At 40.6% G+C, this 13,293-nt stretch overlaps 1 protein-coding gene across 2 annotated transcripts; it reads left to right on the top strand.

Annotated features, from left to right (window-relative positions):
• The first annotated feature begins 294 nt into the window (after positions 1 to 294).
• FGFR1OP2 (FGFR1 oncogene partner 2) lies at positions 295 to 12,312 on the top strand. Of its 2 annotated transcripts, none has more exons than XM_064154861.1 (6): positions 295 to 630; positions 3,162 to 3,298; positions 4,237 to 4,354; positions 5,206 to 5,348; positions 8,892 to 9,005; positions 9,714 to 12,312. In XM_064154861.1, the coding sequence occupies exons 1-6, from the start codon at positions 627 to 629 to the stop codon at positions 9,846 to 9,848; spliced, it is 651 nt and encodes a 216-aa protein (XP_064010931.1). In that variant the 5' UTR covers positions 295 to 626; the 3' UTR covers positions 9,849 to 12,312. The 2 variants fall into 2 exon arrangements, with proteins under 2 accessions (XP_064010931.1, XP_064010930.1); XM_064154860.1 differs by having other exon boundaries at positions 9,711 to 12,312.
• The last annotated feature ends 981 nt before the right edge of the window (positions 12,313 to 13,293 follow it).

Below are 13,293 nucleotides of genomic sequence, written 5' to 3'. Positions count from 1 at the left end.
AGCTACCCGCTGCGCTCTACGCACACCACCCCGGGGCGCGGAGAGGCAACCCGAGCCAAGCGCGAAGCCAGGCGCGCAGTGACGAGCAGCGGGCGGCGGAAGCGCCGCAGGACGAGGAGGCGACCAATGGGGAGGCAAGAAGCGGCGGGAGACGGAGACGTCTCTCTCGCGATAGGCAGCTGGGACGGCCGCGCGTACGGCGTCCTCTCGCGAGAAGCGGGGGAGGCGGGCGGCGGTTAAAGGCGTCCTCTCGCGAGAAGCGGGGGAGGCGGGCGGCGATTAAAGGGGTCCCCTCCGGAGAAGTGGGCGGCGATTAAAGGGGTCCTCTCGGGAGAAGCGGGCAGTGGTTAAAGGGGTCCTCTCGGGAGAAGCGGGCAGTGGTTAAAGGGGTCCTCTCGGGAGAAGCGGGCAGTGGTTAAAGGGGTCCTCTTGGGGTAGGGTGGGCGTTCGCCCGGTGCTGCTGGCAGGTGGCGCAGCTGCCATCGTCTCACCGCCTCCCTACCCTTATCGTTCGCGGGGACGCACCTGCTCCGTCCCTTCTCCACTTCCGCCTACTGGGCTGCGGCCGTTTGCCAGTAGGCTGGTTGGGGCTCTACCCCGCCCCGGCGCTGCCGGAGACGCCGGACATGAGTGAGTGGGGTGAAGGGAGCAGGGCGTGTTTGCAGTCGATGGAGGGGAGAGGGGTTGGAGAGACTGTGGGTGCTGCTGCCACCGAGCGCCCAACGGACTGGTGGGGATCCGCTGGGCCATGATGAGCAGTGCGAAGGAGGAGGAGGAGTTGTCTGGCCCTCATCCCTGTACAAAGTGCTACTGGCGGGGGTGGGCCAGGGCCAAACCTGTCTTTCGGCTTGGGCGAGTGAGCCCTCGTAGGCCCGCAAGTGTCTGCCGTGTTATAGCAGGTGTCGGTGTCGCGACAGTCCCGACTGACGTTTTCCAGCATCTGTGGTCGCGGTGGTGAGGGTGGAGAGGCAGTTCTCGGCCGAGCTTCCGCCGTCCTCCACTACCTTCCCCTGGCCTCGCAAAGGAGTTAACGGTGGAGAGGAAAAAGAAGCGAAGCACTGAGTTGCATAGAAATGTGGTTTTCCTTAGGAATGTGTGTGAGAGACAAAACTACCTGAAAGCCGTAATTGGGAAAAATCTTTTGCGTTTGTGCTTGTTTGGTTGCTTTTTTTTATTCCAAGGACATCCAAATTTGACAATGAAAGCAATTAGTAAATAGCAGGAAGTGACAGGAGATTACTACGTAGTAGTAATGCTGCGTTGTTGATTGAGTTGTTGCTCTTGCTACCTGTTGACTCTGCTGGTAGTATTGCAGAGTAACAAATAGATTGGCACCTGGGCGTAGGTTGCAGCTGGAGTTCAGGAATCGTGAAGCTAAGCTACTATAGTTTTCATGCTCTTTAAAAAGAATTTAGACTGTTCACAGAATGTCAAGGGTTGGAAGGGATCTCTGAAGATCATCCAGTCCAACCCTGCTGCTAGAGCAGGTTCACTTAGAGTAAATCCCACAAGAACTCGTCCAGGTGGATTTGGAATGCCTCTAGAGGAGACTCCACAACCTCTCTGGGCAGCCTAGAGCAGGACTCTTCTTATATTCTATAAGAATATTTTAAAATCAATTCTGTTTGTTTAATTTGGGCTTCCTCCCTGAAATGTCTGATACAACTCATGGATTTAGATTTGTTTTAGGACAAGACAAAAGTTTTGGTTTTCTTAGAGCAGTGGGAACAGCTAATGAAGATGCCAGATTGAAATCCTTTTGAGAGGGCTAGACCTCGAAGGGTGGTTGTGGGTGCGTAAGAGCTCTTCAGAGAGAACCTTGCAAACTCCATCTTGCTTAGTATTCCTGTACCGTAATGTAGAGAGCAAGATACTCCTGCTCAGTTTATAAATCTTTTGAGAGGGATGGTAGAGCTTCTGACGTTCGAAATACCCTTACTTGTACTTCTGCCTATAACAGTGGGAAAAGGTGAGTCAAGGAAAATGTGAGGACTTCTTTATGCTTCTCTGAAAGATTCTAGACTAAGATTTGTAAAGGTACCTAGAAAAGTCAGTGTCAACTAGAAACAAATGGGGCTTTTCCCTGTAGCTCAGGAAAGGCTTGCTGATTATGTCTTCAGATGATGCTATCTGGCAAAAAAAAAAAGGGATTTAGTTGATTGTTTTAGTGTCTTAGAAAGTTTCCCGAAACAAATACGAAGTCTTGTATTAATAAGGCACATAATTCTCATAAACCTCTATTGTTGCTGTCTGATTGCTGAAGAGCTGTTCAAAGGGTTTAAGTAGGTTTCCTTTTCAGTAGGAAAAAATGCAAGTTTTGCTGAAAGAAAATAAAAAACTTGGGATCAAAAATCTGGGTATTGAAACTTAATCTGTCAAGCACAAGTATGAGAATATTGAGTGTAAAGGCCAGTGTTTTGGAAATGCTGGTACATGCAAGCATTTTGTGAGTTTAGCAATTCTAACAATAGATAATTTATGCTAATAACTGTTATAATTAGAAGGCTGATGTTTTGACTCTGCAGTCCATCCTTTTTTTTTCTATGTTGCTGCCTTTTTCTGTCCTCCTGAAAATTACAATGTTGTGTTCCATGCAGTGACGATTGTGTTCATTTATACGCACCAAGTAAAACACAAGACTTTAGTCTTATGAATTTTTCGCTACTCTGTCAGCTTGAGCTTTTCCTTCTCTGCTGTCTTAAAATCTTTGAGCCCACTGTAGTCCTTTGGCATTCTCTTTTATGATGGATTTATGCTTCTCAAATATTTTGAAGTATATCTGATTTGTAGGAGGGCACATTACCTTCTTCCTTTTAACTTTTTTTTATATTGAAAAACGAAACAGTTAATGCAATGTTATTTTGGTTTGTTCTCTGCTGCTTAAAGACAGACATGCACCTCTTGGTTCCCATGTATACCATAGTCCTCCTTTTCCACTTGGTCTATTGGTACTCTCCTCAGAACAAGTCTGCTTTTCATTTCCTTACTTTGATGTGTGGTCTCAATAGCAATTAAAAAGAAAGGAAGACTTTAGGATAGTCTTAAATTATAAATTTTTTTTCCACTCTCAAAAGACAACGAAACATCTGGTGTTTTCTTGTTCTGAGGGAAAGGTTGTACTCAGCTGCTCTAGACTTAAAAAAAAAAATTCTCATCTTCAGAAATGAGTTGCACAATTGAAAAGGCCTTGGCAGATGCAAAAGCACTGGTGGAGCGGCTAAGGGAACACGACAATGCAGCAGAAGCGCTTATTGAACAGACTACAGCTCTGAACAAGCGGGTTGAAGCGATGAAGCAGGTTTGTTTTCCAACTTTGTTTACTTCATTAAAAGAACAATTCATAAATGTGTAATTTAAAATTGCATTTGTGTGCTTCTGTACAACGTAGAATTGTTATGCTATTCAGTTAATCCTCTATTACTATGCTAAGTATTTTCATTATGGGTGTTATTATGATCCCAGAATAGGCTGTTTATTTAGTTTGATCCTGTGAAGAAGCTTTCTCTGTTACTGTAGCTTAAATACTGAAAACTAGCATTTATTGGAAGAACACTGGTAGGAAATGCTGTGTGGTGTCATCTTTTGCTCTTCTGTAAAGTGCTACTTGTCATGTAATTTCAGCATGCACATTTAAATGTGCAGAGGCTCTTTTTCTGTTCAGAATACTTTATCTTTCACTGTTTCCTTTTTTGTCAAAGTTATTTCCTAGGCGCTTTTGTGATCATTTTCATTCTAACATGAAGCTTTATTTGAGCTTCAGCCCGGAAAAACTAGTTATGCAGAGGCTTCAGAACTCCAAATCGAGAGCATTTGTGGAGAGTTGGGATCTATTCATTCAGGTCCATGTGACACCCCTACAACTGTGAGGTTTAAGGTACTGAGAAGCCACTGTCAGTATCTAGAGGTTAATACCTCATGGGTTGTCTTTACCAAATGCATATCAGTTTTTAATTACTTGGTGGTGAATTTGGCATACGTTAACAGAAGATCAGGTAGTGTCCACTACGCACATCTGAGGCATGAGTTTTTTAAAAACAAAGGTGGTGCTTTTGTCTCTCTGAAGGGAAGTATGTTAACAGCACCTTCAGAAGTGGTTTTGTTCTTTCATGTTATTATTTGAAAGCAAGCATTATCTCATCGGTTACAGACTTTGACTGTAAAACTGGTTCTTGGTGAATTGTGGAGTAATGCTTGCTTTCAGTTACTCAAATATTGCTGTTCTGCGCTTCTCTTTAGTACCAAGAAGAAATTCAGGAGCTCAATGAAGTAGCGAGACATCGCCCTCGGTCTGCGTTAGTGATGGGTATCCAACAAGAAAACAGACAGATTAGAGAACTGCAGCAGGAAAATAAAGGTAAGACATGATTTTTCTATCTTTTGAATGTTCCCATCTTCATCACTGGAATCAGTGAGATTTCTACCATTGATCTATTCTCAGAAAAATTGCTGTAGAAGGTTTTTTTCTGCTTATCTGAATTTGTCCGTTTAACTACTCATAAGGCAGTCTAATATCCAGCTATTGGGACTAATAGAAATACAGTTGCTGAAAATTACTTTTGTTGTTCTTGCCTAACATTCAGCACAAGTAAGGAGACAGATATAATTTCATTCTACTGTGTATGTATCTTATTTGGAAATGTATTTTCCCACTGCTAAAAATAACTCATTTAGGACGGGTTGTAGTGTAAGTGCAGTGGTGAAATTCTTTCTGGAGTTCTGTGCAATAAGAATATACTGCTCATCCTGGAATGTCTTAGGTATTCTAACAGGTGTATTCAGAGGGTTCAGTGATCTTGATTCATTTGAATCTTGTCTTACCTCAGGAGTTATTTGTCTCTCAACTTAGTATATTTTTTAACACAAGCATTTTAACTCTTGTTATACTGCTATTTATTGCAAATTAAAACACATCTGTAAGCATCTTTTTGCCTTTTGTACAGTGTTGCTTATAGTCGCCAGGGTAAAGCTTATATCAGCTAAAGGGACCGAACAGGCAGTCAGGTTGACAAAAGCCCTTTCTCATTGAACAAGAATTTTCCTAGGGCATTCACCGCTGAAGACATTTGGAGAGCCTGTGGAGATTTTATGGTGCAAGGAGAAGGGAACATTGAATTAAGGGCTTGTTTTGGGTTTTTTCAAACTGAAGAAATTCTGCATTTTGTTTCAGTTCTTTCCTGTTAACTGAACTTAAAATTATGTTGCTAGAACTACGCACATCTCTTGAAGAGCATCAATCTGCTTTGGAACTCATAATGAGCAAGTACAGAGAACAGATGTTTAGACTGCTTATGGCGAGCAAAAAGGATGATCCAAGTATAATAATGAAGTTAAAAGAGCAACATTCTGAGGTAATAATGTCACTTTTTTTTGCCTTTGTGGTTTTTAGTTAACACTGAAGTTAGTTTGTAGCAGATCAGTTCAAAGCTTACTTTGTCTCAGTCTCTATATCATTGTACTAATGAGTTCTAATTTTTATAAGCTAGTCGATGAAATGCAAACAGAAAGCTTGATCAGTCAAGCAAGTCAACCTTACTAGCTTCTCATTTATTTAAGTTTTTAGCAAGTGGCATTTCCATTGCTTTATCTAGTTAGGTTACTTTTGTTTGGCTGCAGTCTTTAAGACAACTGCCCTATATTTCAGATGCCACAGACCTTAGTGGTGTTCAGACGTGTAGGCTGGCTTTAAGTTACATTTGTGACCTCAACAAATAATAAGTAAACCTGTGCTCACGGGAGAGAGTAGGAAGCTTTTTAAATTCAAATGGAAATATGGTTTTCTTCCTTAAAAACTGTAAATTAAAAAGAATGTTTTAAAAGCCTTTTTGAATAATGAACAACTGAACATAGACTTTTCCTTTCCTGTTTCAGCCCTTGATTCTTGTTTCTGTACCAGTCAGGATTGCTGAGCAGCCTGGGATGCTCGAAGTGTCTTGGAAACTAGAAAAGCAAAGGGCTGTTAAGCAGCATTTCTGTAGCTATATTTTGCAGCTTCATTAAGCGTAACATATATTTTTGTTTTTAATATCTTTTCAGGAAAATTCATTATTCTAGGTCACTAATGGATCTAAACAGGAGATTTCTGATTAACTGTTGCATTTTAAATGAAACATGAGGACTACAGAACAGTGTAACTGTGTAGACAAGCATTTCTTTTAAGTGTTTAATAATCTTTGACCTCGGCAATCTAAGCCAGCAAAGCAGAGCTTGGGGCTGTGTACTGAGAAAACATGGTTTAAGGATTCAATACTTATCTCTACAAAATTGTGTGCATGTAGTTAGAGCTGCTGGAACCAATGGAATTGCTTATATTAGTATGAAAAAAAAATGTTGGATTAGAGCTACATGTCTAACAAACTCTTAGAAAATGAGTTCTCAAAGGAAGTTAGCTTTAGCTTAGAGTACAACCACGTCTTACAGCCTAAGGAGAACCAAGACGAGAGTAAAATTATATCCACCCTGAGATGGATTTTGAAATTTCCTTTAGGAACACTTCTAGGGATTAAAAGCATGAGGTAAAATTAAATAGATAAATAAACCACTGTTGTTTAAACAGCAGATTTAGACTTCAATGTTTTGGTTAAATTTGATCCCACAAGAATACCTGATGAGGAGGATTTATCACTCTTAACTTGACATGATTTCTGGAATTTCATTATTTACTCTTATGATCAGCCTTCGCATGAAGTTGCAACTAGAAAAAATACACCACAACTAAGGAGTTCATCTCTCTGTTACCAGTACCTGCTCTTTTCCCAAGTGCCAGCTATTAACTTTATTTCCTATTTACAAAAGATTATTACAAAATAATTGATATCTGTAGATCAATAGGCATCTCATTTGAAAAAAAGCAATGCTGTTTATCACTGTTTATGCAAGAGAAAAGTGTGTGTTGGTAGAAAGGGCCCTCATCTAAGTGTGGCACTTGAATTGCTCTGCAGTAGTATATGGCAAACAAAAAGGATAGAAATACAGAGAGTGTCCATAGATATTTGAGGCCCTCTTCACAAAGAAGCAATTTTAAGTGCATTCTTGAGTATTACAACTTCTAAGATTTGCATATCTATTTTCCAAAGCGTGATCTTGTGTTAGTTCTTGTATTAGCATCTGAGCTCAGAACAGGCCCTAAATCATACTGAGCAAGGGGCCACTAAGGATGGCAGAATAGCAAGTAGGGAGGACAGCAGTATGTCTAAAACCCACTAACTCCTTCCCAATCCTTTTTGAGCATACATCCTCACCAACTCATTCTGTTACCTCTGACCACAGCTTCCTTTATCAGCTATGTTTTGGTTGAAAAAGTGAGTAATATTTCATCTAATCATATCACTGGAAACTGGGAGGGAAATGAAGATTTACAGCAAGTTGGATTTGATGATCTTAAAGGTCCTTTTCAACCAAAACAATTCAGTATTCTCTGATTCTAAGTTCTTCCCTCACACTCTTGCTGCTGTGTGTAGTTAATGCTGAAGCATAGCTTTGTCAAAGGGGAAAGGCTGGAAATGGCTGATGTTTGTTTTAATAAAGTATATTTGTTTGTGTCACATAAAATTTGTAATTCCAAGTGAGGCAATTCTTTGTGGTGGTTTAATAATATCTGGTAGTTTAAGGTCAAGCTGATCATCTGCTAGATGTATGAACCTTGAGATAAACTCACAATTTAAAGCTAGGATTTCACTTTAGTCCTTACTGTTATTTTGTTTCAGTCTTAATGTTCTTCTTTTTCCAATATTGGCTAGGAACTGTTGTGAAGTTTGCCCAAAGGTCAGGTCACACATGGACATGTTGTCATGTCAGAGTTGGATTAGGAGACAAATTGACAGAGAGACAATATAAAAATAAAAGCTTCTGGAAATACGATTGAAATATTTGGCTTAGCTGTATAGGAACACATGCTAAATGCGTAGTCTCTTGATCTGTTAGTGAGCAGTGAGAAAAGAAACCATCACCTTAACCAACAAAGTCCAGGTAGGAGATCACTTCTCTGCAAACAGTGAAGATTATCTAAAATCCAGCTTCTTTGCAAAGGTGCTTATGCCTATGTTAATGGCTCCTGTCATCCCACTCCTGGTAGTGGCACAGAACAAAAGCAAAGCAAACTCCTCCTCTTTCTTCCTCCATGAATCTTCCAGTGAGATGCAGTGGTTACTTATTGATAATGTGGAAGGAGCCTACTGTCATTAGTGATGAGACACAGAAGTTGGTCAGGACACTGAAGTTTTTCATAAAACTCAGCAAGGGCAAAGACCTCTGAACTCTAGGCTCCAGATGAGCTGTATTTGGAAGTGGAGTCAAGCAGAAGTATGTAAAAAAGAGCAAAGGACAGACATGTAAGTGACATTAGATGTGATGTAGTAAGGATGACCACTTGAACTGCTTTTTCAGGAGGTAGATGTCTGCCGTGAGCTGGTAGAGGTCTGAAACAAATGGGAAGAATGTCACATGCTTAGTCTTTGTGGTGCCCAAGATTATACGCATCAGTTACTGCAACACAGAAAGGTCTTGCCAGAGCAAGCACATTGCTAACTTGTAGCTGTTTGGAAGACAAAGAGGACAATAATTTAAGCATATTTTGATGTAAAATTCAGATGAGAGAGATTGCTGTATGGCAAACTATGCTTATTTAAATGAGCAGGACATCAGTGACTGTCCATGCTGTGAAGTTCTAAAGAGGACAACCTGATTTTCTGCAGTGTCCCTTCTCACTGCAGGGGTGTTGGACTAGATGACCTTTGGAGGCCTCTTCCAACCCAAACCATTCTGTGATTGTTTGCTGGAATTTGAGTCTATATTCACATTTTTCAGTGGCACAGCAGTTAAAATGCTTCACTCACTTCTAATAATGCAGAAAATCTATTAGCTAAAGCTGCCCTCATTTCATTTTCATGTCTTAGGAGCTGCAAGTGCATGTGGACCAAATCACAGAAATGGCAGCAGTGATGAGAAAAGCCATTGAAATTGATGAGAGGCATGGCTGCAAAGAGCAGGAGCGCATCATTCAGCTGGAGGTAAGTGCAGTCAACCCAGCAATGCCACAAAGAACAAGGGAGCAAGTGTTAACCACATTGTCTTTGCTCAGTTACTGTATCAGGCACTCATGGTGCTGTTCTGGTAGGCATTTCTTCTTGGAGTACTCTAGTAGTAGTTTTTCCCACTGTAGCTTACTCTTAAGACTTGCATAGGTGATACTTCATCACCAGAAATCAGGGATTTGCATTTATATACTACTGTCTTAAGCTTCATCCTTTCTGAAGGCTCTGATTCATCCTAGTAAAGTGCTAGGATGCAAATAATAATACCCACACCTTTTGGCTTTTAAATATTAATAATTGTTACAGTTTTTTGGAGGTTTGCCTGTAGGATGATTTTCAGTTGCTTCGTATTGGAGAATCAACAGTATTGTTCTTAAAGTGCAATCAAAGCAATTCATTATGGGACAGGGTGAGTGGAAAGAAGAGATTTCCTGAAATGCAGCCCTTTAACTTAATTACCCTTTTTGTACCTGCCTTTGTAGTTTGAGCATTTTTATTAATGCTTGATGGCCAGGTGAACATTTGGGGTTTGGTTTTAGGAGACAGCATGGCATTACCTGGCTGGAAATCAGTGTGTTTTTCCTTAGCCATCTCTTTGAAGTAGAAAGGAGGTTATTAATGTAGTCATCTTGACATCTTTCTGGAGTTCTGTTATATGTCTTTTTCTTTCTTTGGTTACAGCAGGAAAACAAAGGCTTGAGAGAAATTCTTCAAATAACTAGAGAGTCATTTCTTAACCTCAAGAAAGAAGATGCATCAGAGAGCACATCTCTGTCAGGGCTAGTAACGAGCAGTGATCTGAGCCTGAGGAAAAGCTGAAGATTGGAAGTCAAGAAGCTTCAATTGCACACTTTACAAATGAAGTATCAGGGGTCACTTGTCAAGCACTTGTTACTAAATAGGGCACCAGCAAGCTCATGCGTCTTGAATTCCAGTTTAGTGGCTTTTACACTCTGTAAAATAAAACTGGTCTACTAAAACTTTAGTGATAGATTAATTGCCATAGATCTGACTTCAGCTGCAAATGGATTAATGCACTTGCTGAAGTTAATTTTATATGAAGTCATTTTACAGAAAAACCACAAGATTTCCTGTTATTTATCGAAATTATTGTTCATACAAAGTTTCAGTGCACCTGTAGTATAAAGGTGGGATTTAAAGTCTTACCCCTGGCTAATAAGCAGTAACTTATGAACATACTTTTTGTGTTTTTTCCTTTCATTGAATTTTTGATACTCATTTTGCAACAAGCCTGTTTAAAGGAAAGGGTACATAGGCAGCATAAAACTGAAGGGTTTCTGTTGTTTGGATACCGACCGTGTGTTGTGTTCAGCTATGAAGCTGATTGTTTAAACAGTGCATAGCAATGCTTCTGCAGTTGTTCAGTATTTGGAGTGGCTTGGTTTTTAAACTGAAGGGGACTCTTAGAGTCTTCAAAACATGGAAAGAGCTTCTCCCACTTTATTGTTCTGCAGAACACAGGTAGCACAGTATAACTCTGACTTAGCTTTTATGAGAGAAAATCAAGTCAGATCTCTACAGGTAAGGAGCCACATGAATCCCATCTACTTCTTCCCTGATTTCCTGATCAAATTCCTGGCTGGGAGCCAGCAATTTGAGAGCACCCAAAGAGCAACAGCAGAGAGGTAGTTATAGGGATGGAGGCACAAAGGCAGGCAGGAAGGAGAAAAGCTGGCAACCTGTGTGCCTGCAATCAGTGCTCTTAATTTTTTTTATTTTTAGTACTAGTCATCAAGAAGTTTTTTAGGTCAGTTTCAGGGATGTGTAATGTTTGCACTAGAAAACGTTTTGGTATACAACAGCTTCAGAAGTTCAGTACTGACAGAACAAGCTGCTCACATTAGTCCTTGGGGAAGTGAAGGGAGTTGGCTTTCCTGGATCACACAGCTCTTATCATATGCAGATAGGACAGGCACTGCACAAGATGGCATTGCAGGTAAGGGGGAGCAAAATGACATTTGGCTTTTATTTTGTCAGACTACCACTTCTTGGTGAAGGCAGGCAGAACTTACTTTTGATGTGTATCATCACTTCTTGTCTAGCATGTTCACATGTTCTTCACTTGGAAAGCAGACTCGGTGAGCCTTCAGCCATAGAAAAGTGTAGTTCTGCAAACACCACCCACAACTGCATATGTTATCTGTTTAACTTTCTTAGTAAAATCAGTTGAACTCCAATTCTGAAATAAGCCACTGCTTAATAAAATTTGATTTTCGCTTGCAATAATGCAAAAAGAACAAAGCAGGGTGCACTTCTTAGTGTGCCAGTTTAAAGTACACTTTGCTTTGACTCAGCATAGCTTCCATTGGCTCAGGGTGAATACACAACAAGTGTATGGGTGGATTTTTGTTCCCAGTGAACAGCTGTTGTTCTGTTACTGTTAGCTGATGCCATAGTGTTTAGCAGAGACACTAAATACTAGTTTTCAGTTAATATATATGACAGGCAATGCTGTTGAGAGAATATAAAGGAATCAAATTCTACAAAGCTTCACACCAGTTTTTGGAAATGGAGAAGCTGCTACTTCTCTTTCCAGAGCATCTTGGCTTGTTTATAGGCTTAAGAATCTATCGAGGACATTCTTTACCATTTGCAACCTTCCTAAACGTCCATGGGGGAATTCTTTGGGGAACATTTTAGCTCAGTCACAAAATATACTCATCTGCTGTTACTGTCTGTAAAACTTTGCCAGTGGTTCTGTAATTTGAGTTTTGCATTTCTACTGTAGCTTGCAAACTGGTGATCTCTAAGGAGCACCACTTTGTTAGTCATGGAGTGTTTTGTTGTTGCAAATGTTGGGCTCTGTTGATGAAGTTTGTTTTCTTTAGAAGTATCTTTTCAGCAATAGACTGATCTCAGAGGCATTTATATCCTTTTAATACTGAATGCAGTTTCATGGCTGAGTTTCTGGTTTGCCTTTCAAATGCAGCTGCCAGTGCTGTAGAGCAGAGAAGGGTTGTTAGTCTGGCAGTTTTTTAAGGTTGCTCTATTATGAAATAACGCTTGGTTAGTCTTTATTTTTGTAAATTAAAAAAAAAGAAAGACTTAATTTATCTACTTCTAGCCTTCATGTTTGATAGATCTCCCCTTTCATTCCCCTGACCTGATCACTTCAGGATTTTAAAGAACCTTCACTGTGTGTGGAGTGACTATTTTTCATTGCATACCTGTTATTTTTGTAATGCAGATGGCTTGAGGACTTACGGCTAGAATTGTGTACTGTACAATAAACTTATTTTATCAATAAAGCTGACAGAAAATATGGATGTCGTCATGGTTACTGCTAGGTACAGATTCTGAAGTGAGCATTGGTAGCAGTAGGTAAGAAAGGGCGGCAGCCTTTTGCTCTTCACTGAGCTCATGAAGATACTTCAAGGCAGACAGGCTAATTTTGAGTGCTTTTATGTGTGTTGCTATGTAGCAAAATTTACAAATCCTTTGTCAAGTCTTCATTTTACAGAGGAAAACTGGTAAAGGCTAATACAGAGCCAGGTAGCTCTCCGAGCATGCAGTCATAGAATTGGTTTGGTTGGAAAAGACCTGTAAGACCACCCAGTCCAACTCTTCTCTAAATGCCAAGTCTGGTGCTGAACCGTGTCCCTCACCACTACATCTGTGCCTCTGAACCACCTCCAGGGATGAGGACTCAAGCACCTTCTGGAGCAGCCTCTCCTAGTCTGAGAACCCTTTCAGGGAAGAAGTTTTGTCTGATGTACAACTCAAGCCTTCACTGGTGCAGTTTGAGACCATTTCCTCTCCTGTCACAGAGACCAGCCCTCACCTGACTTCAGCCTCCTTTTGGGAAGCTGTGGAGAGTAATGAAGTCTTTCCTCAGCCTCTTCTCAAGACTAAACAAACCCCAGTTCCCTCAGCTGACATGTTCTCCAGACCCTAAGAACCAGTTGAACCACTGGACCTGTTGACAAATACAGGAGAGCAATAAGAATTAACAAAGAGCATTCCACTAGGCTTTGTGGATCAAAACATTTTTCAGTACAGGCAGGATGTGACAGTGATGCATTTTTTTGAAAATGAAGAAAAAGTCACTGGTTAGGTTCTGGGTTCCTTCCTCTGTGATGTGTAAATAAGTGCCGGTAGATTATATTGAAAAATTGTCCATGTAATGTTTTGTCCACTTCCATGATTTCACAGAAGAGAAATTTGTTTTCAATACTGTAAATTTTAGGATTGAATACAGGTAATAGGTGTCAAGCTAAGCCAGAAATACATGTGGCAGCTGTTT

This window comes from Pogoniulus pusillus, chromosome 15, assembly GCF_015220805.1.
Source record: "Pogoniulus pusillus isolate bPogPus1 chromosome 15, bPogPus1.pri, whole genome shotgun sequence".
NCBI classification, from domain to species: Eukaryota; Metazoa; Chordata; class Aves; order Piciformes; family Lybiidae; genus Pogoniulus; species Pogoniulus pusillus.
This window is presented reverse-complemented; position numbering and strand designations above follow the sequence as displayed.